The sequence below is a fragment of the Buteo buteo genome, chromosome 13 (genome assembly GCF_964188355.1).
Source record: "Buteo buteo chromosome 13, bButBut1.hap1.1, whole genome shotgun sequence".
NCBI classification, from domain to species: Eukaryota; Metazoa; Chordata; class Aves; order Accipitriformes; family Accipitridae; genus Buteo; species Buteo buteo.
In genome coordinates this window covers 13,458,014-13,479,183 of record NC_134183.1, presented here as the reverse complement: position 1 = coordinate 13,479,183, position 21,170 = coordinate 13,458,014, and the positions used below count along the sequence as shown (strand labels likewise).

The window sequence follows — 21,170 nt, the reverse complement described above, 5'->3', positions numbered from 1 at the left end:
ACTCAGTTAAAAATAACAGAAGATGAGCATTAATCCTCTCCACAAATGTGGACACATTCACATGTCCTCCACATAATGGTTCAGCAAGACCTAATTTTGTTGGGGGCTGAGAGGGCTGTATTACGCTGTTGCTGAAATCAGTGAGAGAAATTGTCTGACAGAGACTCAGGTTTGGTAGATGGATATGGTAGATATAACATTTCTAAAGGGCCCACTTTCAATTCATCACTAATCATCACTTTTGGTCATAAATGATCAGCAAATGATGAGGCAGTACTATGCTTCTGAGCAACACCTTTTTTGTTCGCCAGACAACACAGAAAGACTGAATCTCTTAAACACAAAACTAATCTAGACCATTGAGTCATTATAAAAATTTTCATTTAAATCCAAATCTCTTGGCAGGGAAAAGAAAGAAGTCTCCTCTTACCCCTGACTATTCCTCCCCTACACCCATGGTTCTTCAACATCACCAAATTTCCAAGCCCTGGCATAACTGTGACACCCAGTGCCACATCTGTTCATGGCCCTTGGGAGACAGAAGACACCTGTGACAAGCTCACTGGGGATCCTTGGAGTTGGTGCTCCCTCTTGTTGTGTTACAAGAGGCCTTTCTGGAGACGGATCCTTCTCTTCTGCCATGCCAGCTCTCAGTCAGCTTAGTTATTTCTACAGTAGAGAAAAAAAACCTTTCAGATACCTACCGCCAAAGTTAACTGTAACAAACACGAATCTCTCTCACACATAGGTTGGATGTAGAGGTGGGCTCACAATGTCCTTTGCGGCTAAACAGGATGTTTCTTGACTATGAGGACAGACTGGACAGAAACTCAGTGAAACTTCACTGTTCATAGTTAGTTTTGACACAGACCGCAGGATTTGCAGTGGTTCCTTATTTTGCCTTGCCTATGCTGAAAAATTAATATCTAGTCTTGCATAGTCTTGCCTGACCTCGGAGGCATCTCTCAAAATGGCAGTAACAGTTGGTCCCTGCACATCAGTGTCACCACCAGCGGTTTGATCTGCAGCTGTACTGACAGCCATGGCTGTTCCCAACCCCTCCACGGGAGGTTTCTGAGCTCAGTCATACCCCAGCACCCGTCAGTCCACTGTGATGACTGATGATGCAGCTCCACAGCCTCAACCAGTCTGCACCAGGGTTCTGCACTCTGGGCCTTCCCTGCTACCCTGACAGCACCTTCCTGCCCTGCCCAGCCACCAGCACACATGTGCTGAACTGGGTCAAGCTGCTCATCAGGGAGCAGTGAGGGCTGGCTGCTCCCTAAGGAACAGGAGCCGGGAGGCACACCATGGCCAACAGAGCATGAGCAAGGCCTGTCCCACTGCCCTGACATGGGGCAAGCAGGGCAGACCCAGGGACTGCAGCCAGATCCAACCGAGAGCCCAGATCACCAGCCAAATTCACAGAGACAAGGCAAGCCTGAGGTCAAGCTGGAAAGTCAACCTATGGGTCAGGATCAGGCCCAATGGGGGTAACCAGCATCAAACATAGCCCAGTGATGGCCAGTGAGATCCATGGTGATGACGCAGGTCTGACGTCACGTTGGGAAGTCAGACCAAGGGTCAAGGACTGGATCAACAGGCTCCATGGGGCAAACACAGGCAAGGCTGTGGCTGAGCTGGAGGTGAGGTGCTCCTGCAACAGCTCAGGCAGGGACTGCTGGGACCCTCTTGAGGGGTTTGTACTTTTGCATAACTACTTGCCAGTTTTACTGTACAAGTTTGTTCATATGTATTCACGGAGACAAAGATCTAATTCTCTTTCAGGTGCATGAGTTATCATGGAAACATGGAAATGTTGCTACGAAGGCATGGCTGGAGTTCTCGAGTCCAACAGCCCAACTGAAGCAAGATTGTCACAACATCAGATCAGGTGAGCCATGCTTTTGTGTAGTTAAGCCTTAGAAATCCCCAAGGATAGAGATCACACAGCCTGTCTGGGTCACCTATAGCAGGCCGCACAACCCTCCTGATGAGGATGTTTCCCTAATGTCTGGTCAAAACCTTCCAAGCCACCATTTGTGGCCACTGCCCTTTGCTATATCATCTGATGCCAAGAAGGAAAATATGTCTCTCTCATCTCTGGAGCTACCCCACAGGCAGTTACACATTATTACTGGATTTTGCTTCCTCTTTGCCCACATCTACTCAAAGGCCACATTCTCTGGACTCTTGACCATCCTGGCCACCGTCTGCAGGACCCCAGTCCAGACCTTCCACATCCTTCCTCACCGCGGACCCTGGACAGGACCGAAAGTTGCAGATACACCAGCGCCAGGTCAAAGAGGGAATAATAACTCCCTGCAATGCGCTGGTCACGCTTCTCTTCACGGAGCCCGGGACGTATTTGGACTTATTTGCTAGAGGAGCTCGCTGATGGATGACCCGTTTATGTGCAGACTGGCTCGTGTGCAGTGATAACAGCCGGTGAAAGACAGGAGAACCCTGGCTTTCCTGTCATCACTGGAATACGCGTATTGCAACCAGCGCCGCGCAGCTCTGTATTTTGGCTCGATTTTGAAAGGAAGCATTTTTTCAATCCTCTCTGAAAGAAATAGTAACTGGGAATACGCCACGTTGACCACCCCGGCGCCCCCGCGGCGACCCTCTCTGCAGCGATACCCCGCCCCCGCCCTGCCCCCCGTGGCCCCGCCCCGCCGGCCCCGCCCCGCCGGCCCCGCCCCGCCGGCCCCGCCCCGCCGGCCCCGCCCCGCCGGCCCCGCCCCGCCGGCCCCGCCCCGCCCCCGTGGCCGCGTCCCGCCCCGGCGGAGGCGGTGCCGGTGCCGGTGCCGGTGGCGGCGGCGGCTATGGCGGGCGGTGGGGCGGCGCGGCGGTTGTGGCGGCTCTGCAACCTCCTCATGGCCGCCTTCTTCGGGCTGGCGGCCGCCGTGCAGGTGAGAGCGGGGCCGGCCGGGCTGGGGGCGGCAGGCGGCTCCCCTGCGGTCCCCTTCCCCCTCCCGCGGAGCGCGGCCCCGGCCGGGGCGGCGGCTGTAGGGTCTCAGTGCGCGCCTCCTCGCTGCAGGTGAACGACCCCGACGCCGGGCTGTGGACAGTGAGTACGGGCTGCCTTTCCCGCCGGGCAGTTGGAGGGGGACGGGCGCCGGGGACGGGCGCCGGGGGCGGCCCTTCTGCTGCGGCTCCGCCTGCCGGCGCCTTCCCCGAGGGGGCCCCGGTGGCCCCAGCGTCGCTCCGCGGCACCCATCCGCCCTGCGCCTGGTCCGAACCGGGGCCGCCGGCGGAAACCGGCTCCCTGCTTTTAGCTGAAGAGCAGGCAGGCGGCGGGAAGACAATCTGTCTACTGCAGTGACGGCTGAAATCCGACCGTGCTTCCAGGAGCTTCCTTATTTCACCCCAGATTTGCACCAGCCCCCCGCAAAGCATCGGCTCCCTGTGCGGAACACACCAAACTGCTCTCGCTCCTCCTGCCCTGCGCCCGACCTCCCCGACCGGGCGACCTCCTGCCTCCATCGCCACCTCTTCTTGCCTTGAATCACCAGCTGGACTGCTTTCTGTCTCCGCTCAACTTGGCAGGGCTTCCTCAGCCTCCAGGGGAAACCTCTAGGGGAAACCCTCTTCTCTGCCCACTTTGCCAGCCCTTTCTCGGGCACGTGAACAGCCCGGTGGCCCCGGCCCGGTGTGCACAGGGCTTGGAGCTGAGGGGGAAGGGGGAATGTCTCTGTATGTGGCAGGGGCTGTCCCCTGCATGTCCCTTGTGCAGCGGGACATCCCTTGTGCGGGTGAGCCCAGCTGACAGTGCAGGGCTGGGCTGGGCTGCGCTGTGGCAGCAAAGGGGGCTCCTGCTCCCAGGGGAGCCACCCAGTGCAGGTGGAGGGTTTGGGGGCCCTGGAGGGGGTGTCCCGTAGGGGCTTTCTCTAGGGGATCAAGATGCAGTGCAAGGGACTCTGTAGCGGGCTGGCTGGGCAGCAAGGACTTGGTAACCCAGAAACTGAGGAACAAGGGCTGGCACTCAGCTGATGGTCCAGGATTTTGGGTGGTGATGGTGAAGATGAGCAGTAGCAGTGCCAGGTTACACCACGGGGAGAGGGATTGGCAGCTGTCCTGTGCATCTTAAGAACTGCTGTGAAGGGGAGCAGCCTTGATGTGGATGGGGGCTTCTGCTTCCTTATCTTGCAAAGTTTTGCTACAAAGTAGATTTATGTTTCATTAACAGGTTGTCTACTTAGTGCCAGCTGCCCTGACGCTGCTTGTCAGCGTTAAGCCTTCAGTAACAGGTACGATACTGGTGTGCAAAACAGAGTCTCTGCTCAAATATTGCTCCCAGAAGTTTTTTTTATTGAATCACAGCTTAAGTTCAGGCCACGTGGAAACACGTCCTATTACCTTTTGAGGGCAAAAAGCTGTGGGACCTGCTTCTACAAAAGCTGGTCATTGGTTCAATGCTCATGGTTGGACATGCTGCAGGTGAACAGAGGAGCCCTGCATGAAGGCCTGCTGCTGGGATGGTCTTACCGTTGCACCCCGATTCCAGCACTCAAAGCCTGAGTGGAGCACAAGCCTGGGAGCATGCTCTGAACCTGGCTCTGGTGTTGATGTTAGCCTGTTGATTCACTTTGTTTCCTTGCTGTAAATCTGCGTTTTTGCTTATCTACCTTATAGAAGAGCAGTTGGGCTCTGCACAGTCCTTTGAAAGAGCTAAAGGTCTTGTTCAGTATCAAGTATTGCAGCTACCCCACAAAGCACATGGGCAGCAATGGGGACGTTTAGAGGCTTCAGTGCAGTGGCTGAGTTTCCGAGGGCATATATGCTAAGGAGGCAAATGTCACATCACATGTTGAGATAATCAGTCACATCAGATTTGGTCCAGGACTCCAGAAAATAGTTCCATGTTTTGTATTTTCATCCAGTAGAAATAATTTTTAAATAATGACATTTTATATACACAAAGTGACTATATCTTTTCTGGATGAATACTTACTCTGAATAAACTAAACCCACACTTATGTCAAAAAAGAAAATCTTCAAGAGTGCATGCTGTTGTCACAAATCACACCATTGTAGTCTCATCAGCATTCTGGCTACCTTAAGCATATAAAATGGCAGCATTCATAAAGCCAAAATCTGTGAGGGTTGGTTGCCTGTGGTTTTGAACATTTCAGGGGAGGTTTATTTGTGTGATAAGTGTAGCTTCAACTTGATGGCATTTGGCTGGTCAAGAGAATCTGCATGTTAAAGTCAAAAGTAGGTTTTTGTTACTTGTGCCAAGATCTGTGGAAAATGAAGATTAAAATAGCACAACTATTGTATAACTGGACATTTATGTAAATTCACCAAGGGATATTTGCCATTCAAGTCTATGGAAGACCCAGATTCGGCCTCTGCTGAGCTGCAGTAAGTTCAGCAAAATGGGGCATCAATTACTACATTGGGTCACACTGAGCTCTTGAATTTTGGCACCTCGTCATCTTTAATGCTTGCCTGGAGGGGTCAGTGCCCAGAAAAGACTGCTTTGAACTTTACGGGTTTTGCCATTGACATTGCTGAGATTGGGGAGAACTGTCTGTGTCATTTGCTCACCTCTCCCCCACGAGGCCCTGGGAATGGACATGGAAAGCCACAAGAATCTGTGGGCCCATTCAGATATTTCACACCATCTGTATTTCTCTGTTTAAAAACATCAGTCCCCAGGCAGACATGTCATCAGCGTTGCTCATCATCACCGGCAAAATCTCAGGCAGAGGCTTATCAGGGAGTGTGAGGGAAGATGCTCCCTGCAGTATGGTGGGCGCTCGGTACTCCTGGGAGCTGGGGCTCGCTCCCCTGGACTCCAGTGGTCCTCTGGGGTCATGCTGAGCATCTGGTTGTGGCTGTGAGCTCTGGAAAGGCTGTTCTGCCTGCTTAAGAGAACTTTCATTTGTAATCCACCTTGTGATTTTTTTCCATGCATGTTGAATGCTGGAGCCTGTTTTCATAGCAACATAGAATGGTTTTGTTTGCTGGAGAGAATAGGAAACCGTTTTCTTTGAGGTGCTGCTGCCAAGAAGTTGCATTCCTAGGAAAACAAGCCCCAAGCCCACTAGTGTTTTATTTTCAACACCACTTTCTAGCTGATCTCTGTGGTCATAAAGATGCTGGTATTAATTCTATCTTCCTGCCTAAGATGTGTGTGTTTGCTGGAGGCATCTTTTTTAGCAACTCAGTTGCTTTTTGATTTATAGGCTTTACTTCATGCTACATTGCAGTTGCTGGCAGTCTATTTTTTTCCTCAGATAATGGTGTTTGGAGGAGCCTCTGTGACCTTCATTCTGCTGGTTGTATTATTGGGACCATTGCCTTGGCTTGTTCTTTGTTTGCTTATGCTCAAGGAAACATTTTGCACGAAGAGGAAGGCAGGTAAGCAGTGATTTTTATTTTCCCCTGCATGAATCAGCATGCCAGGCCATCTTCTTCTGGTGGTCACCTTGCTAAACTTTATTTGCTGGGCTGTTGCAGTGAGTGCTCTCGGTCCAGGGGAATCAAACCAAGGTGGAGGGACCATAGTGCTCCAAACCAGCGATTTGTTGGACAAAAGAGCTAAAGGGAGAGTGAACAGTTGTGATTACTTGCCTGATTGTGGCAGTTAGATTTAATTTGGGGCAGTTCTGGCTTTCAAAGTCCAGGGCACTAGTACAGTGAAACAGCTTTGTGTTCTCTTGCTGGAGCTGTATGGGAATTCAGGTTTTAAAAACTCTTGAGGTGATGCCATATGCATGTTTATCTGGTTTGGGCCGCTGAGTCCTCCGAACTGCCAGGGGTTGAGGGGGAGGGAGGATTTCTCACCTGGACATTCGGTTGTTTGCCTAAAGTAGGTGCTTGCATGGTACTGAGGTGAAGCACTGGCAGCTACTGCAGCTGCTTATGGTCTGGAACGCTGGGATGCTGCTTTGCTCTGTGTTAATGAGGGAAATGTGCTGTGGAATGTAAGTTTAGCAGCGGAACAAACAGTGGAAGCAGGGATTTTTGCAGCTGTATAGATGGGTTGTGTGTTTGCAGATTTGTGGTAGGAAGCAAAGTTACTCCATGTAAACACCTTTATGATTGTAATCCTAGTAAAATACATTGAACTTCTCCAAAAGAGCAGACACTACTCTTTTGGAGGCAAAAATTGTATTTTTTAAAAGTAAACATCTGCTTGTATTATTTTCTGATCTGTTTTTTGTTTGGCTTTTTAGAGAGCTGTTTGGTCTGGTGATTATTACAATATGGATGAGTCTCTGTCGCAGTTCAGCAAAGTAAGTTTTGTTTCCTTTTTTTTTTTTTTTAATCCATTCATATGTTCACATTTAGTGACTAGTTTCTTGAAAACACACAGTTGATTTTGGCAGCTTGTTTTTCTGTTTCATGTCACTGTCTGAACCTTCACAGATACCTAAGCAGTAGTAACTGGTGCTACAGCCTGTAGGATCTTGAACAGATGAAAGTCTGTGCGGGGATGGTAAAGCTACATGAAACATTTTTCCTGCTCCCCCTACCATAATGGGCAGGGGACATTCTCCCTTTGCCTAAGGACAGTGCGCCCCTTCTGCAGAACAGGCTAGTGAGTGCGGAACAGGCTAGTGAGTGTTGGCCACAACTGCTATTGAACTGCAAAGCTATTTCTGCCATTGCTCCCAATTTACAGAACTTTCCAGTGAGCATCTCTGTACTGGTGTCCGCTGCATCCACCGGAGCAGGTGGGTGATGCTGGCAGAGCTGGCAGAAGGCTCTGGGTGGCTGCCTGGCTGCACTTTTCCCCCCCAGACTCTTCAGAGGAGTGTGCTACAGCAGTTTTGCTAAATTCCTGTTAGCTGGGAGCATGAAAAATCCCAATCTGCCAAACAGTACCTTCGTGTTGGGAAAACGTGTCATAATGTCACATGCTCTGGGCAAGCAGGGCGCTCTTTTTTTTTTTTTTTTAACCTGGTTTATGTAGCCTGAGGTGGCAGAAAAAACTTTTCTGCTGACATGTGGTGCCTCTCCAGTAAAGGACTCTGCTGATACATCCACAGGAGCTACATTAAAGTGGCCAAAGACTCTCTACTGTTTTTTCAACTGCAGCCAGGTGTGAATGTTTCGTAGCAGCCTGATTTGAAGTAGCTCTGTTGCATTTGCTTCTTTATAGGAATCCACTGGGTGGAGTTCGCTTGATTGCTGCAATTGTGGTTGCCCTCTTCCCATTTGTTTTGTGGCTGTACATTTATGTGAACAAAGAGATGCGAGCATCTTGGCCAACGCACTGTAAAACAGTGATTTAATTGGGTGGGAGAAAGTATCAGATAAGTATTCTGACCTTACTTGCCTTTGCTTTTGGTTCTTAACAAAAGGTTAGTATCAGTTTGATAGGACCCAAGAATGCCTGACTGATTCCAGCAGTGCGGTTTGAGGTTTGTTAAAAAAATTGAGGAACACTGTCAAATCTGAGCAGAGAATTCTTCTATGGAAACTGTTGTTCAGCTGGCTTCTTCATACATCTTCAAAGCACTGTTGATCTAATGTGTGTTCTAATGGTATATTCAAGATACCCTGGCATCCTTGGATCGCTCTTCAACCACCTTGTACTTTGGGAAATCTGCTGTTCTGTAACATAACAGAAAAGTAAAGCAAAAACTTTCTTTCAATAAATGACTACTTACAGCCATAAAAATTCCAGTTATCTGCCTGGATAGTCCATTGAGACTAACTGAAAAATTGAGCAGTCTGTATTTCTGTTCCTATGCTAAAATCGTATGTAGAATATATCTGAAGAAATACTTTTGCTATTATCTTTAACTGAAAATTACTGGTTTTACATATTAATAAATACTATTTTTCTAAAGAAAATTCAATGAAAGCTTCCGTATCTTTTATTTTCTGCAAGATGGGTACTCAAGACTGCCACCAGCAGATGTGGTGACTATCACAACTCTGCTTCTCATAGAATTTCTGGTCCTTGAAAGCAGAACCCACGCAGCAGCCCAGCGACAGTAAGCGTGTTCCACCACTACTAATCCTGGGGAAGGAAGCACAGGTGAATACACTTGGACACGCAAGCTGGCTGGGAGAGAGCCAGAACAGGTCCAGATGCAGCACAGCAACATGCTTTAGATCTACATCAGGGATTCTCTGCTCAGTACTGCTGCAGGCTAATACAGCTGTGCACACATAGATCCCAGTGGTTGTATCTGCAGCATTACATGATGTAGCATAGATGGTCCATTTTCCTTGGGCTTAGCTTTTTTTGAAGATTGCTTTAGTGTTTTAAAGCAGTGTTAAGAAGACTGCATTAGGCTGCAGGGTGGACTAATTCTGCCAGACATAAGATATTATTGACTATGTTAAAAAAAAAAAAATTGAAATATAGCTGGGCAGGTACAATTCTGCATGCTTTAATTCTGACTGATATAAAAAAGTGGCTTTTTTTGGACAATATTCATAATACGGTTTGCATTTTTTCACAGTAAGTAACAATCCAGTCAGGATTGGGTGTTTCAAGTCAACATTCTGCATTCAAGTATATTTATTTCAAACATGGTTACTGGCCTTCTCTATTCTTCATGAAGAAACTAGGTCTGTTTTCTTACAGAAACATAATTTTTAAAATTCTGTATCCAAGAGAAAAATTTTTGAGTTAAAGCTCTAACGATCAGCCATGCACATCTTTCTACAAGCAAATAATAAGGTGAATCCCCTGCTTTTTTATCTGAGTACTTCATGAAGAAGAGCGATTTGTATTTGTTTACAGTTTTCAGAAATGCATAACTCTATCTGAAATTCTGCCCCTTCCCTTTAATATCATTTTATCTTCATAGACATAAATAGTTCCAAAGGCATTGCTTTCAGGTGGAGTTTCAATAACCCCCTCCAAAGTCAGATGATGAACTCCATGAGAGTCTAAACAATAGCCACCGTCATGCAGGTGCCCTGCAAGAAAGCAGACCACGCACTGATGGGAGTGTATGACCGAAAGAGCATCTTCGTAATTCCAGGCTAGGCAAACTCTGTCTGAGGCATCTGGATGAATGGGCAGATGACCTGCAGTTGAGAGGGAAAGAAGCAGGAGAGCTACTTTAAGTGTAACCAAACTCTACTTTCATTGCTGGGAAGTTCAGACATCTAACTGTATACAGAAAGGTCACCTAAGTGGGAGACATGGTTGCTATTCTCCTACTTCACAGGTTACGTGTGCACCTCAGTGGAACTGCAAAGCCACTAAATGTTTTCCTCAGCTAACATGCATTGGCTACATAACTTTTTTTGCACATATCCCCATATATCCTCCGTATCCACCTACCCATAACTACAACTTTTTCTTGGTTTTCATCAGAGAACTTGAGGACTTCATTGAACCAGTCCAGCTGGGCTTGGCTAAATCCTCCGTTAAACTCTACAAACTGAGGTTCTTTGAGTCCTGCAACAAAGAAGAAGGTTAGGCATAGATGCATACACCTCTCATGGCTCCCCTATTTGCTCGTCTTATGAAAGTCTGCTTACAATAGATGGTTTACTCTTATAACTTTTTTTTTTTTTTTTTTTTTTTGCATCTCTTGGCTCAAAACTCCAGCCTCCTTGGACAAACAAGAGAAAATTATTTGTTAGTGTTTTGGTCATGCTGCATGCACAGCATTTCCACTCTTGGGTCTGCCCCCCAGCATGGGATAGGGTGGGCATCACTTGACACTCTGCAATAGCAGCTGCACCAACAGCTGCCTTTTGTTCTGATACTACAGGGCACACAGCACAACATAAACCCATCCCTAAAGCACCAGAGCAGCATCACAGGTATGGGGAAGCATCTCCTGTGCCTGCTTGGAGACCCACTGACTGGCTCTCAGCTGACAGCAGGGAGGCAGAGGAGGTCGGCAGAAATGGGGCACATGCCTCAGCCCCCTGGCAACCAGATGTCAGCCCCGGGAGCTGCCTTATTGCTCTGGGAAGCAGAGCTTCAGCCGCCTGTGCTCCCTGCTAAAGGGACGAGCTGGGGAGTACCTGTGGGGCTGTTGAGGTTATCGTTGGGGTTCTTCTCCTGCAGCAGCTGCAGGGACTCCTGGTAGCGGGGGTTATCCGGCTCCCTGCCCAGGATGCTCAGGTCATAGGCATCGAGCACAACGATGCGGAACTGTGCAGCCGGGCTGAAGTGATAGGCCTGGCAGTCCCCAGCTGGCGGGTCGGCCATGGCCCTGGCAGGATGGCTGTTGAGGCCAGTGCGTGCTAGACGGGCCCGGCTGAAGTTATAGAACTCGTGGTTGCCCCATGCGTGATGCACCGGCACCGGCAGCCGGCCCAGCACTGCCAGCACCTGCTCCAAGGCACCCTCGGCCTCGCCGCTGCGGGCGTTGAGGCCATCGATGCTGTCACCTAGCTGCAGCACGAAGGCGAGCGGCGGTCTCTCGGCGGCCCACGCTTCCACAGCGTCCCGCAGCAGGTTAAGGCTCTGCCGGTAGTACCGCCGCCGAAACCCGCCGAAGTCGTAGCCGTCCTCCGCATCCGCATACTGGATGTCCGCTATGACACCGAAGGAGAAGAGCGGCGCCGCCTCCATGGCGGCCGCTCCCGGGTGAGGGGAACGGAAGGGGCGGGCACGGAAGAGCGGCCGACAAGATGGCGGCGGCAGCGCTGCGCGGCTGGCGGGCGGCTCTGTGCTGGCGGCTGCCGGACGCGGTGGTGAGGGGCCGGTGGGCGCTGCCCGTGCTCGGCTGCCGCCCGCTGTCCCGCCTGCCGCCGGGCAGCGGCCCGCGGACGGGCGCGCAGAGGAAGGTGAGGGAGGGAGGGAGGAAGGAGCGAAGGAGCCACATCCCTCCTCAGAGGGGGAGCCCGGGGCGGCGGGACGGGCCGCGCTGTTTCCCCCTTTTCAGTCACTAAACAGCTTCTCCTCAGCAGCTGGTGTCATGGCGGTCGCTGGCGGCCACCTTTGTGCTGTGCGGCGGGCTGCTGGCCGCCATGAAGAAGGTGAAGCGGCGGAAGGAGGAGGGTGAGTGCGGGGGGGAGCGACCGGAGCCCTTCCGCCTCACGGGAGGCCGTGCTGCCTCGGCGGGACCCAGCCTGGGCTGCCAGCGTGTGGGCGGGCGGGAGAAGCAGCAGGAGCCTCGTGTTTTGTGTTCAGATGATGTATTTTACCCATTTAGGCATCCCGCTGAATCACTTCATGCTTCGCGCAGTGCCGCTTCATGCCTGTTTGTATATGTGCCACAGAAAACTTTCAAAAATTAAAAAAAAACTTTAAGCGGTTTAAAATTCTTAAATATGCTTTTGCTGTCGGAATAGTTGCATTTGATTATGCACACTGCTGCCAGTTGATGCCGCACAGACACGGCGGTGGGGTTTTCTGTGCATGTGGGTTTCCCTCTGTGTAGCATATGTGTGCATTTCCCTGTCCTGCGGTAACTGCCCATGCATTTCATTTTCACGTTTTTAATGCTGAAAATCAGAGATATTACAGCTCTTAGGATGTGTTCCATTTGCCAAAGATGCAAATTTTTCTGTTTCACACCAAGCCAGGTACCTGTCTTTCCCTTTTTTCCTTTTTATTTTTTTAAAATAGAAATACAATCAGGTGACAATGAAAGAGGTTATTATGTTTCAAAGGAGTTTGGTGAGATATTTGATTTTGCTCAAAATGGAATGCTTTTTGGAACCCTTGTCCACGTTGGACTTCAGCACAATGGACATTGGTAGACTTGATGTTTCAGTGCTCTGGGCTGTGACTCTGTTAGGTTGCCTGACTTTCAACTGCTTCTGAGGCTCACCTGGGAAGCAGCGTTGATTGTGGCATGGATGTGATTGATCCCCTCTTGTTTTTTGCAGAGCTGGAGAAGGAACGAAACCGAGGCATTGGGAAACCGCTGCTAGGAGGACCCTTCTCACTCGTCAACCATGAGGGACAGCCCAAGACCAATAAGGACTACATCGGCCAGTGGGTGCTGATCTACTTTGGCTTCACACACTGCCCTGACATCTGTCCTGATGAACTGGAGAAAATGATTGAAGTGGTAGATGAAATTGGTATGGAAATTTGGTTTGTGTAGTGGTCCTTTTTATGGGAGGTCCAGGTTTATTGTGGTAAAATATTGCAAATGGTAATAATGGATGATTTGTTTTTTTTTTTTTTTAAATGTAGTTGACTACTATTCAGTAGTTGAATTAATTGCTAAGTAATACATACATCAATCTGCCTATAGGATCTGATATTTAGAGCACAACAGCACCTATCTTTCTGCAACAGGGGACTTCTTGGTAATAAAACATAGAATCATTTAGGTTGGAAAAGACCTTCAAGATCACTGAGTCCAACCATCAACCATGCCCCCTAAACCATGTTCTGGAGTATCTTGTCTATGCACTTTTTGAATATCTCCAGGGATGTTGACTTAACTACTTCCCTGGGCAGCCTGTTCCAGTGTCTGACAACCCTCTCAGTAAAGAATTTTTTCCTAATGTCCAACCTAGATCTCCCTTGCTGCAACTTGAGGCCATTTCTTCTCGTCCTATCACCAGCCACCTGACAGAAGAGACCAGCACCCACCTCACTACAACCCCCCTTCAGGTAGTTGTAGTGAGTGATAAGGTCTCCCCTCAGCCTCTTTTTCTCCAGACTAAACAGCCCCAGCTCCATCAGCCGCTCCTCATAAGACTTATTCTCCAGGCCCCTCACCAACTTGGTTGCCCTTCTCTGGACATGTTCCAGCACCCCAATGTCTTTCCTGTAGTGAGGGGCCCAAAACTGAACACAGTACTCAAGATGCGGCCTCACCAGTGCTGAATACAGGGGAACAATCACCTCTCTGCTCCTGCTGGCCACGCTATTTCTGATACAGGCCAGGATGCCGTTGGCCTTCCTGGTGACCTGGGCACACTGCTGGCTCGTATTCAGCCGGCAATGATGGTGGCAGGTTACCGGGAACAGTGCCATTGCATTGTGTTTTTGCCAAGAAGTGGTTGTGGGGTGTTTCAGGGTTTTTTCCCCTCTATTTTATTCATTCTGAGAACAAATCTCTGTGAGAGTCTCTTCTGAGAGTGACTGTGCTGTGGAATGGAAGTTGGGGGAAGGCTGTGTGGTAGAGGTGGTTTTCTCAGCCTGCAGGTCCTGAAGAGTTACAGAGCAGGGATAGTAGTAACCAAGCAAGTGGGAGCGCAGACTAAACTGAAGGAAATAATAGTGAAGGCTATGGCTGGAACATGAGGGAAAGAGCCTGAATTGTGTCTTCACCTATCCTCTTGCTCCACCATCACAGGCGTGCTTTTGCTGTATTGACCATTGTGCTTTGATATGTGCATGACGCCATGGCATTTTCTGCATCAGAGCCAATTTGCCATCTCTCCTAAGCAGGGCAAGGTCTCCAGCTGAGAGGCTGGAAGTATAGCTGCACCCAGCAGAAGCACAGAGCGTAGGATTTCATGGCGTTTATTTCATTCACAAATTACATAAACCTTTTTTTGTCACTTAGGGTAGGCTTGGATTGATGTTATGGTAGCTTGGCTGTGAGCTTGTTTGAAGGGAGATGAGAAATGATTTTTAGTTTTCTAAGAAAAATAATAATTGTTCATGTCACAGACAGAATTCCAACTTTGCCTAATCTGACCCCACTGTTCATCACCATTGATCCTGAGAGGGACAACGAAGAAGCCATTGCCAGATATGTTAAAGGTATTACTGTTTTCTTCCTTGATGTCTTATAGCATGTAATATAGAGCACTGAAAAGGAGGCTCTTGATGGGATTCTTTTCACTAAAATGTATAATTCTTTCTGCCTAGAATTTTCTCCGAAGCTGATTGGATTGACTGGTACCAAGGCACAGATTGACCAAGTGGCCAAAGCTTACCGTGTGTATTACAGTGAAGGTCCCAAAGATGAAGACGATGATTACATAGTGAGTAAATGTACAGCCTTTGCCTAATGAAAGTCTTTGGATAAGAGCATCATGCAGATTTTAAAATCAGAAGGCAGCTGTTGCAATCTGTGCTGAAGTCCTGCATGACAGAGCCCTGTTGCACCGATGTGTTAAGCTGTGTTTTAGAGGTCTCAGTCAGAATCAAGGTGCCCTCTTACAAGCTCAGAACCTCACTGAAACATGTTCTAAAAATGTACAATCCCAGGCCTGCATACAGAATAGCATATGAGCTAGCAAGCCTGGCAGTAATTTGAACTTTTTTTTGTCATGTAATGTTTTTGTCTGGCTGTTTTCCTGTGTGCTCCAAAGTGAAAATGGAAGTGGGAAATTAAGGCAATAGGAAGGGGGAGAAATGAGAGTTAAAAGTGAGTAACAATTCATTCCCTGCCAAACTGACACCAAGGAGTGGAGTCTTCCTGGCTAGAGACTTGGATGATGCAAAGTCTGCCTGCGGATACTGTGGGGATCTTCCTCCTGTGTCAAATGACCTGGTGGAGAGAGCATATTAATGCTAAATTAAGTGGGAATAAAATATGTAGAGTAATACTGTGAAGGGGGTAACTGAGGTTTAGGTAACACTAAACTGGGTAGTCAAAAATCTTACTTCTGGAAGTGACTAGGACTGGTTAGAGGGCTCAGAGCTGCTGCCAAGGCCTTCCTGAATTGCCACATCCTGAGCAGACTGGAAGAGTAAGGTGGGTACAAGTGACAGGACAAGTGAGGATACATGTTATATGATTGTGATTTTTTTTTCTTCATTTACAAGAACTAAAGGCATCAGAGAATACTAAAAACCGGTTCAAAAGGAAAAGCGATGGTTCTTCTTGCAATGGGCACGTGAGAAGTGGAATCACTTGCTACAGATGCAAATGGTAGAAGTTTATGGGAGTCTACAGGGAGACTTTTTAGTCTTTGGAAAAAACAGTCTGTTGAGGATTATGAAATGGACAGAAATCTTGGCTAGTTCAGGAAGCGTGGGAGCTAAAAGTATTTGGAAACTGGGAGGTAATAGAGGAAGATAGTATATTTTTGGTGTTGGTTTTATACTCTTCTTTAAAGCAATCATTGTTGGCCACTATTTGAGGTATGATGCTGAGGCAGATTGATTTTGGTCTAATCCGGTATTGTCTATTCTTAATCTGTTTTTTAAAACCACCTGACTGCAGCAAATAAATTATCCACCTGGACAAAACACAAAAAAGTGTTGCTTAGAAAGAAAAAGCAAGAGCATCACACGGTCTCAGTAAAGAGAAGATGGGATCACACTGGTGATATGCACTGCTCTACATTACTAAAGGAGTGTGAAGTGGGAGATCAAGAACTTGTTTTCGCTTAGAGTGGCAACTCAATAGCTACAGAAGTCTGTGTCTAAGATACTGTATTTGAATGGAGGAGAGAAGCTTGCTGGAGAAATTCAACACCAATTTAAATCAATCTAGCATCAATCTGAAATCAATCTAAAGATACTGCTTAAAACCAGATTTATAAAAGGGAGCTGGTGGAAATGCAAGAATAGGTTACAGGAACAGGGTTGGCAAAGGGTGCCTGCTCAGGAGAGGGAAAAAATCAGTAGAATCTGACACTAAATGAGTGAACTGAAGTTGAGGAGAGGTGATGGAAATAGAAAAGAGAAAAGCTGAAGGAGTGCTGCTCCTCATGAAGTAAACTGCATGTGGATTCTAGCAAACCACACCTGGATTCTGGCATGGCTGTGAAGGGAAAGTACAGGGTTCAGCCAAGGGAAGTAACTCTATAGATGTTGACAGCTTCAAGGGAGGCTGGAGGGTGAATCTGAACTGGAGAATGTGATTATAGATGTAATGAAGTAGAAGGGATTCAGGATCCAGGGAGAATACCACTAGTCTGTGCTACGTTTGTGAGTCTGAGAGAAGGGAAGGGCAACGAGAAAGAAAGGCCAGTGCATTGGGAGGAGGAGAGCAGCCTGGGAGCTCTGGATGTGGTGCCAAGGAGGAAGAGTATACCTGCATCTCTTCAGGATTTGTCATAGGCACTTGGTTTTGAGAGGCAGTGAGCTCTATGTGTTCAGGGCAGGAAGGACAGAGGACACCAGTCTCTGAAACAAAATGGAAGGAGGATAGCAGCAACAGCAGACCTGGGAGGGAGAGCTTGAGGCTCGTTTTGTGCCTACCTGAGACTTATTCAGGTAATTACTACTCTGTCATTTCTTCCAGTAAGGTTTTTTTTTTTACCTCATTATGTCTTGCATGGGCCTGTTGTGCCAGTTGGTGATTAAGACTGATGTTTGAGCAGGAGTGGGTTCAGTTTCCTCTTCAGGCTGCTGGGAGGTAGGGAAGAGGAATAGGTCCACTACAGCCAATTAAACTTGTCTGCTTGTTTTAACTTGAAAAGAACATTGAGATGACCATTTAGAAATTATAATTGCTAAACTCCTCTTTGAATTTTTAAGTATTACTTGGATATTACTAGTTCCTATGTTATAATCTCAATTTTATAATTCTCAGTATCAGAATATCCAATTTACTTTTTTTGTTCTGTGGTTTACAAGATTGCATTGAAACTCGAATGATGATCTTATGTGCATACAGTGGGAACAGTGCAGGCTTCAGACACAGCTTGAAAAACAGTGGTCTTTTGCACACAAACTGCACTCCATCGTGACTGTATTTAATCTTCCATAGGCCAGGGAGTTAAGATGCTCTGAGCAGGCTACTTGACTTTTTTTTTTTTTTTGCTAGTTTCCAGTTGAAGGATCTAAATTGTGATTCAGATTCCTTAAAAAAAATTGTCTCCTACAACATGATTTTGTGATCTTATCTTGAAAATTTGAAACTAGAGTAAAATATTTGAATTAACCCTGTTTCAATAAAATTTTGAGAAACATTCTTTCAGTGACAGAAATGCCATTAAGTTTAATGCATCCTTTTAGCTTGTGGTACTGGAAATGTTTATGTGATTTCTTAATTTCAAACACAGTTGTACTCTCAGTGCATAAGTACATTTCAGTTCTTTTTCTCTAGTGGCAGTGAGATAATGTAGTCACTTGAGCAATCGCAGATTCATGGCCTCCATTTTCAGTATTTTGTGTCTTTGCTCATAAAGATGTTGTGACAAATGCAGACAGTACTGGCAGTGGCATTTTAAATAAACTTACAGTGGAGTTAATTTTTACATAAATCAAATTGGAATACCTCAAACATTCAAGTAATTGTTACTTTGAACATTTTTTAAGGTTATTTCAATTCGGACAGTAGAGGGAGCCCCTTCCCAGCACACGTATTTCCCTCTGCGCCAGCTCCTCTATCTGCAGCCCCTGTATCCCAGTGATGCTCTTGAACCCATCGTTTGCACTGATAATGAACTTTGTTTAATGCACAAAGTTCATTTGTTATTTAGTTATATTAGTTATATTGGATTTACGTCATATTAGCAGCAGGAGCTTGAATACCTTGGGGGGGTCATGGAGCATCATGAAAAGTAGACGGAAAGTGGGAAAAGTGAGGGGGGAAAGACCATTAGTCCACAGGTTTGCCCCAGTCTTGTTTGTGCTGCAGGAAGGGTGTCAGCAGCTTGGGGAAGACTTCTGTTGCTTGAAGTATTCTTTCACACATTCTGAATATGCAACTAGTTTTCTCTATTTTCTTGGGTAAAACAAGAAGAGGTCACTGAGGTGGTGCTAAAGTTTTCTTTATCTTGCTTTAGCTTCTTGGTGAGAAGTCTTGTCAGACAGCTGAACCAAAGGCTGAACAGGATGCTGTTGCTGCTGACTTTGAGAGATGTGCAGGATGTTCCAGTATTTAAAGGGTGGCTGCAAAGAAGATGGAGACTTCCTTTTTACAAGGAGTCACATGGAAAGGAGGAGGGGTAATGGTTATAAGTTACTCCTGGGGACATTCTGAATGGATGCAAGAGAAAAATTTTTCACAATGAGAACAGTCAGCCACTGGAATAATCTCCCCAGGGAAGTGGTGGATTCCCTAACATTGGACACATTTAAGATTCAGCTGGACAGGGTGCTGGGCAATCTTGTCTAGACGGTGTTTTGGCTAAGAAAGGTTGGACCAGATGATCCTTGAGGTCCCTTCCAACCTGGTATTCTATGATCTTTTTTACCAAGACACAATGTGCTCTCTTGCAGGTGGATCACACAATAATAATGTACCTCCTTGGGCCAGATGGTGACTTTGTGGACTATTATGGCCAGAATAAGAAGAACACTGAGATTTCTGCTTCTGTTGCTGCACACATGAGAAAATACAGATCCTAAAACACAAGGTCTTCAAAGATTGATGTGAACATCACCTGTAGGTTTGGCTGTAATTGAGCATTGGAGTTAAAGCAGAAGCATACAAGTGTAACATCCTGTCACCACATGCCTCCTTTCTTCCAGACAAGAAACGCATCCATACTTCTGCAAAATACCATTATCAAAAATCTCTATAGACCCTTCCCCATGGATATTATTTGCAGCAAGATCTAGGCTACAGAATGAAATTTGGGACTTCTGTGAAACGTTGTTGGGAGCAAAAAATGGAAGACACTTCATTTGTGAAGAACATGTATCACTGGTAAAATTAATTGGTAACTCTTGGCAAGATATCAGTGGATGGTCACTGCAAGAGGATGATTACTTGATGAAAAGCCATGTGGGCCATGGCATTCTCAGAGGACCCCTGCCCTCTTTTCTTTTTTTTCTGCACTGTTTTGCCTTCTGGGAGAGGCAGTTACAATGTTATAAGCAGGAGAGCCTTAAGAGTACTACTGTATCAAGGTTAAGAAGGTGAAGAGCACTGAAAGCATTAGCAGCTTCCATGCATGGGACCAGCCCTGTAGTGTGCCTTATCTCTTCTTCACTTGAATGCAGAAATGAAATGCTTTTTTCATGGTGATTTTTCCAGGTTAACACTGTTAACTTACAAGGAAGCAAGTAATGGATTGCAAACAGATTTTTCTTCTGGTCTAAATGATTTTATGCATAGTCGGCCTGATTGTGCTATGCTGAATAGTGAAGTGGGGAGGATGAAGGGGGTCTGTGTCCATGCATAGGGCTGTCAATCAGATAAATTTTATGCAGTGCAGCATTTGAAAATAAAGATTGCTTTTTGTAAGCAATTTTTTTTTTTCATTAGTTAGGTTTGACTAGAATATCAACAGAACTTTGTATACTGGTCAGCCTTCATATTCTTGCTCTGTTTTATCTCTTTTTAGAAAGTAGTGTTTATCTGTAGTAGTGCAAACCATAAGCTGAATATGCTTTTTTAAGGTAGCAGAGAATGGCCCACAGGAGACAAAACAGAAGAGTTCTTGGTGCAAGTCCCAGAGTGTTTCAAACTGAACACAAGTGTTCCTACTGGTAGCACTGGTATTACTCTGAGTGTGGGGGCAGGAAGAGAATGTTCCTGTCTGAGGAAAGGTGCAATATTTATGGTAAATTTCCATCTTTCCAAAATCCTGAAAAACGGTAAACTTAACCTGTTCCAGGGCAGTTATAAAACATGATAAAGTAGTGTAGGTCCACATCAGCTGCCCTCTACTATCATGACCTCCTGAGGGTAGCAGGAAGGTAACTGTGATAGAGTATGTCTATGGCTGCATTTTTCTGATAAAGCTCTGTCAAGGAAGGAAGATTCCTGAGGTTCCAAGATACTTCACCCCCCCCCCCCCCCCAAATGCTAGATAGTTTAAAGAAGCCTTTTATTTCTGTTTTAAAGGATCAGCAAGGATTTTTCTGTATCATTTTACAGTGGGAGTTTTAAAAAGTGTCTTAGTAGAATTAAACTCAACAGCTGAAAAGTTAGTTAGTTTTTTTCCTCCTTGTGTTGGCTGGCTTTATTGCAGTAGGCAATAGGAGTGACTTCCTAAGGAAATTTCACACTTTAAGTCTTCTATCAATTAGAGGCTGTGTCAAATCCAAGGTGTTATCAATGATGTTAGTGTTTGTGATAAGTGACACTGGCAATAATTTTATTTTCATGGAGTGGTTGCAAGTGTCAGCATTGTTTCTCAAGAGCATTTCCTTGCTTTTTATTTTTTCCCGCAATCCTGGAGGTAATTTCTATTCAAAAATTCCCTTACAGAGCTGACTTTTGGCACCTACTAGCTCTGCATTTCTTTGTCCAGGTGGTTGTGCACCAGTTTGTTTTGAAACAAGACAGTCCATGGCATGACCTGCTGGTTATAGTCCTGCGGGAAGCAGGGCTGGAGACCTCTGGAACTCCCTTCCAACCAGCACTTCTGTGTTTCTATGAAATTTGCCTTGTTGAGACTGTACTCACTCAGTGCTCTGAGCCTCCCTGCTCTGGATGAGTGTGTGTCTGTTTCCTTTTTTC

General features: G+C 46.7%; 4 protein-coding genes across 5 annotated transcripts in view; 3 read left to right on the top strand and 1 right to left on the bottom strand.

Moving 5' to 3' along the window:
• Positions 1-2,807: 2,807 nt before the first annotated feature.
• On the top strand, positions 2,808-8,343 carry TMEM220 (transmembrane protein 220). The gene is made up of 6 exons (XM_075044832.1): positions 2,808-2,915; positions 3,044-3,073; positions 4,193-4,253; positions 6,249-6,372; positions 7,191-7,250; positions 8,120-8,343. Exons 1-6 carry the CDS (start codon positions 2,829-2,831, stop codon positions 8,250-8,252), a joined length of 495 nt encoding a protein of 164 aa, XP_074900933.1. The 5' UTR covers positions 2,808-2,828; the 3' UTR covers positions 8,253-8,343.
• An 8-nt stretch (positions 8,344-8,351) lies between these two features.
• On the bottom strand, positions 8,352-11,515 carry ADPRM (ADP-ribose/CDP-alcohol diphosphatase, manganese dependent). 2 transcript variants are annotated; one of them, XM_075044830.1, is made up of 3 exons: positions 10,963-11,515; positions 10,268-10,384; positions 8,352-8,574 (listed from the first exon to the last, which is right to left on the bottom strand). In XM_075044830.1, exons 1-3 carry the CDS (start codon positions 11,513-11,515, stop codon positions 8,471-8,473), a joined length of 774 nt encoding a protein of 257 aa, XP_074900931.1. In that variant the 3' UTR covers positions 8,352-8,470. The 2 variants fall into 2 exon arrangements, with proteins under 2 accessions (XP_074900931.1, XP_074900932.1); XM_075044831.1 differs by lacking the exon at positions 8,352-8,574 and adding an exon at positions 9,330-10,008.
• On the top strand, positions 11,472-20,638 carry SCO1 (synthesis of cytochrome C oxidase 1). Its single transcript, XM_075044829.1, is given in 7 exon segments — positions 11,472-11,525; positions 11,527-11,730; positions 11,854-11,944; positions 12,778-12,975; positions 14,525-14,617; positions 14,726-14,841; positions 18,980-20,638. Coding segments are annotated over 7 exon segments (885 nt in total). The 3' UTR covers positions 19,109-20,638.
• Positions 15,635-21,170, top strand: part of LOC142038892 (myosin-3-like) — a 49,535-nt gene continuing 43,999 nt past the window's right edge. The window contains exon 1 of the mRNA XM_075044818.1: positions 15,635-15,734. The gene's annotated coding sequence lies outside the window, so the exon portion shown is untranslated. The remainder of the gene's footprint in view (positions 15,735-21,170) is intronic.